At 42.3% G+C, this 3,040-nt stretch overlaps 1 protein-coding gene across 1 annotated transcript; it reads right to left on the bottom strand.

Moving 5' to 3' along the window:
* Positions 1–1,716: 1,716 nt before the first annotated feature.
* Positions 1,717–2,661, bottom strand: LOC131822680 (olfactory receptor 10W1-like). Its single transcript, XM_059158969.1, has one exon. The coding sequence runs from the start codon at positions 2,659–2,661 to the stop codon at positions 1,717–1,719; it is 945 nt and encodes a 314-aa protein (XP_059014952.1).
* Positions 2,662–3,040: the final 379 nt, after the last annotated feature.

Consider the following 3,040-nt stretch of genomic DNA (forward strand, 5'->3'; position numbering starts at 1 on the left):
GACAATAATAATTGATATCATGTTTATAAGGCTTATTCTAAAACCTGTATTAATTCCTTTGATCCTTAAATGATAGGTTTTTTTTGTAATCTCTATTTGATTGAAAATAAAGTCAAGGCACAGAAGGTTTAAGTGATTTTTTTTTTCCTTGTCACACAGGTAAAAAGAGGCAATCTAGGGCCTGTGCTGTGCTATAAACCCTTTTCATTGCCTGTCTGTAAACTTGCCTGATAACCAGTGCTTTAATTATATAACTAATTAGGGATTATTGACTGTACAATATCACTGATAAATGAATTTGTTACTGAGATGTCAGTTACTACTTAAAATGTTAGATGACACAGAGAATATTGAAAAACCCCATACAGCTGAGAAGATAACAAAATATTACTAGAAAAACAGGAATTCATAAGACAAATGAGCATGGAAGTTACTTTTACTCTTTCTGGAAAATAGAGCTTGGTTGGAGGACATGCATTGGGGGCAGGGGCTATGAACAATCTTCTTTCATACATTAGTTGTTTAGCCCATACTTTATTATGCAGAAATTGGATTGTTAACATATCTTCATTTCTACACAAAATACTATATAAGAAACAATTTTTGAGTGTCTGGGTGTCTCAGTCATTTAAGTAGCTGTCTTTGGCTCAGGTCATGATCCCAGGTTCCTGAGATTGAGCACCACATCGGGCCCCCTGTTCAGCAGGGAGCCTCATTCTCCCTCTCCCTCTGTTTACTATTCCTCCTGCTTGTGCTCCCTCTACCTCTGTCAAATAAATAAATAAAATCTTTTTAAAAAGAAAGAAAGAAACAATCTTTTTCTGGTTATGCTTTGTTTGCCCCTAACTCTCAAGATCCTTTTCTTGCTTGTCTTCTCCAAAAGGTTAATTTCTGGGAACTGAAACATTCAGTCTACTCTTCCCTTTTGCTTTCAGTTGGGTTTGGCCCATGGGAGATGGGCAAGGGTTGGGAGGGTACGAGCAGAGAGCGTTTGGGGTATTTATCTCCCTGGTCTCTCCTTGCATGGCCGTATTTTTCTCAACTGTTGCTTCTTCCCCCTAAAGCCACAGTTCCTACCAAATATTTTCTCTCAGTAAACTTGGCTCCTACAGGTCTTTGATCATACTGTACCCTTATGTGAGGTCTAGAGTTGATCATGGCTTCCTGCTGCTGCTCAAATGAAAGTATGTTGCCACACATACCGGTTTCTTTACTTGTACTTCTATATACAATCTTTGTATATTTTTTTCAGTCAAAATTTATTGAATGAGCCATCCCTTTCCAGCTGATACCTGAGATGCAGTGTTATACTTATTACTTTCTATTGTTATGCCCATTTGTTCATTTCCTTCCTAGAAGAGAATTACTGAGTGAAATAGTAGAAGCATTTTTTAAAAAGATTTTTTAAAAAATTTATTTATTTGACAGAAGGTGATCAGAATTAGGCAGAGAGGCAGGCAGAGAGAGATAGAGAGGAGGAGAAAGTAGGCTCCCTGCTGAGCAGAGAGTCTGATGTGGGGCTTGATCCCAGGATCCTGGGATCATGACCTGAGCTGAAGGCAGAGATTTTAACTCACTGAACCATCCAGGTACCCCTAGTAGAAGCATTTTCAAGGTCTCTGGCACACATAGCTAAATGGTATCCAGAGAAATCCCAGTTTCATGGAGATTTGCATGAGCTGGAATCAAACTCTTGCCTGAAGGTTGTAGACTCCCCTAGTTGTTATGGGAGAGGCAATTCCTGGTAAGAATTTTCCCCAGGGTCCCCTTCATTTCACTGTTCCTCAGGGTGTAGATAAGTGGGTTGAGCAGTGGGGTTCCCAATGTGTACACCAGTGAGATGAACTGATCTTGCTTGGGGTAGTAGCTGGAGCTGGGGCGCAGGTACACAAAGGCACAACAGCCATACTGCAGCAGGACCACAGAGAGGTGGGAGGAGCAGGTGGAGAAGGCCCGGTGACGTCCAGCTGTTGAGTGGATCTTGAGCACGGCAGCCACAATGAAGACATAGGAGGCAGCAATGAAGAAAAAAGGCACGGCAATGGCCAGTGTGGCTGCCACCAGCACTGACTGCTCATGGATGTGGCTGTTGGCACAAACAAGACGCATCACTGGTGGAATATCACAAATGAAGTGCTCAATACTCCGAGCCCGGCAGAATGGCAGAGAGAAGATGAAGGCCACCAGTTGTGTGGACAGGAACAAGCCGATACTCACAGAGGCCACGACCAAGCGGACACAGAGAGTTAAAGTCATGGTGAGAGGGTACTGTAAAGGGTGGCAGATGGCAACATACCTGTCATAGGCCATGGTGGCCAAGAGGAAGCAATCAGCACTGCCAAGCCCAATGAGGAAGATCATCTGAATGGCACAGCCCAGGAGGGTGATGGTCTTCTCTGACTGTAGGATATTGGCCAGGATGTGGGGCACCACCACCGCAGTATAACATAATTCTACTCCTGAGAGGCTGCCCAAGAAATAGTACATGGGTGTGTGTAGGCGGGCTTCTGTTCGGGTAGCCACTATAATTAAGACATTCCCAGTGATAATCAAGGTATAAATGAAGCTGACTCCAAGGAAGGACAAGACACAGAGCTCTGGTTGGGAGGGATAGGCCAGGAACACAAATTCCATCAACAGTGAATGATTTCCCCAGATCATTGAGCTAACAGAGTGTCTCTGCTGAGAAATACAAAGACAGAAGGAAAAATTGGACCAACAACGTATTAGTTCACACTCTGAGCCATGATCTAATCTAGTCAGGTCTGGAGTTAGAACCTTAGGATTATTAGACCCAAGTCTCTCTTTTCCTCCTCTTAATCAAGTCCCTTCACACAAGTATCTACAACTTAATTTCTAAGTGCAGAGAGTAGGTTTAAATTGTGTAAGAATTTTTTGAGAAAATGAGACAGAGTATAGCTTTCAAAATGATTTTTAGAGGAAGTAGAATGAAAATTAATTCTTTCATGAGAAAGTGTCAAGGAATTCTTGAAAGCAAGGGTCATTGAGGTGAGAGCAGGAAGTATTCCTTTATTCACTC

This window comes from Mustela lutreola, chromosome 1, assembly GCF_030435805.1.
Source record: "Mustela lutreola isolate mMusLut2 chromosome 1, mMusLut2.pri, whole genome shotgun sequence".
In the NCBI taxonomy this organism is placed as follows: domain Eukaryota; kingdom Metazoa; phylum Chordata; class Mammalia; order Carnivora; family Mustelidae; genus Mustela; species Mustela lutreola.

What these genes read in the sequence shown, in the direction of transcription:
- LOC131822680 (XM_059158969.1), bottom strand. Translation starts at nt 2,661, where the DNA reads ATGATCTGGGGAAATCATTCACTGTTGATGGAATTTGTGTTCCTGGCC.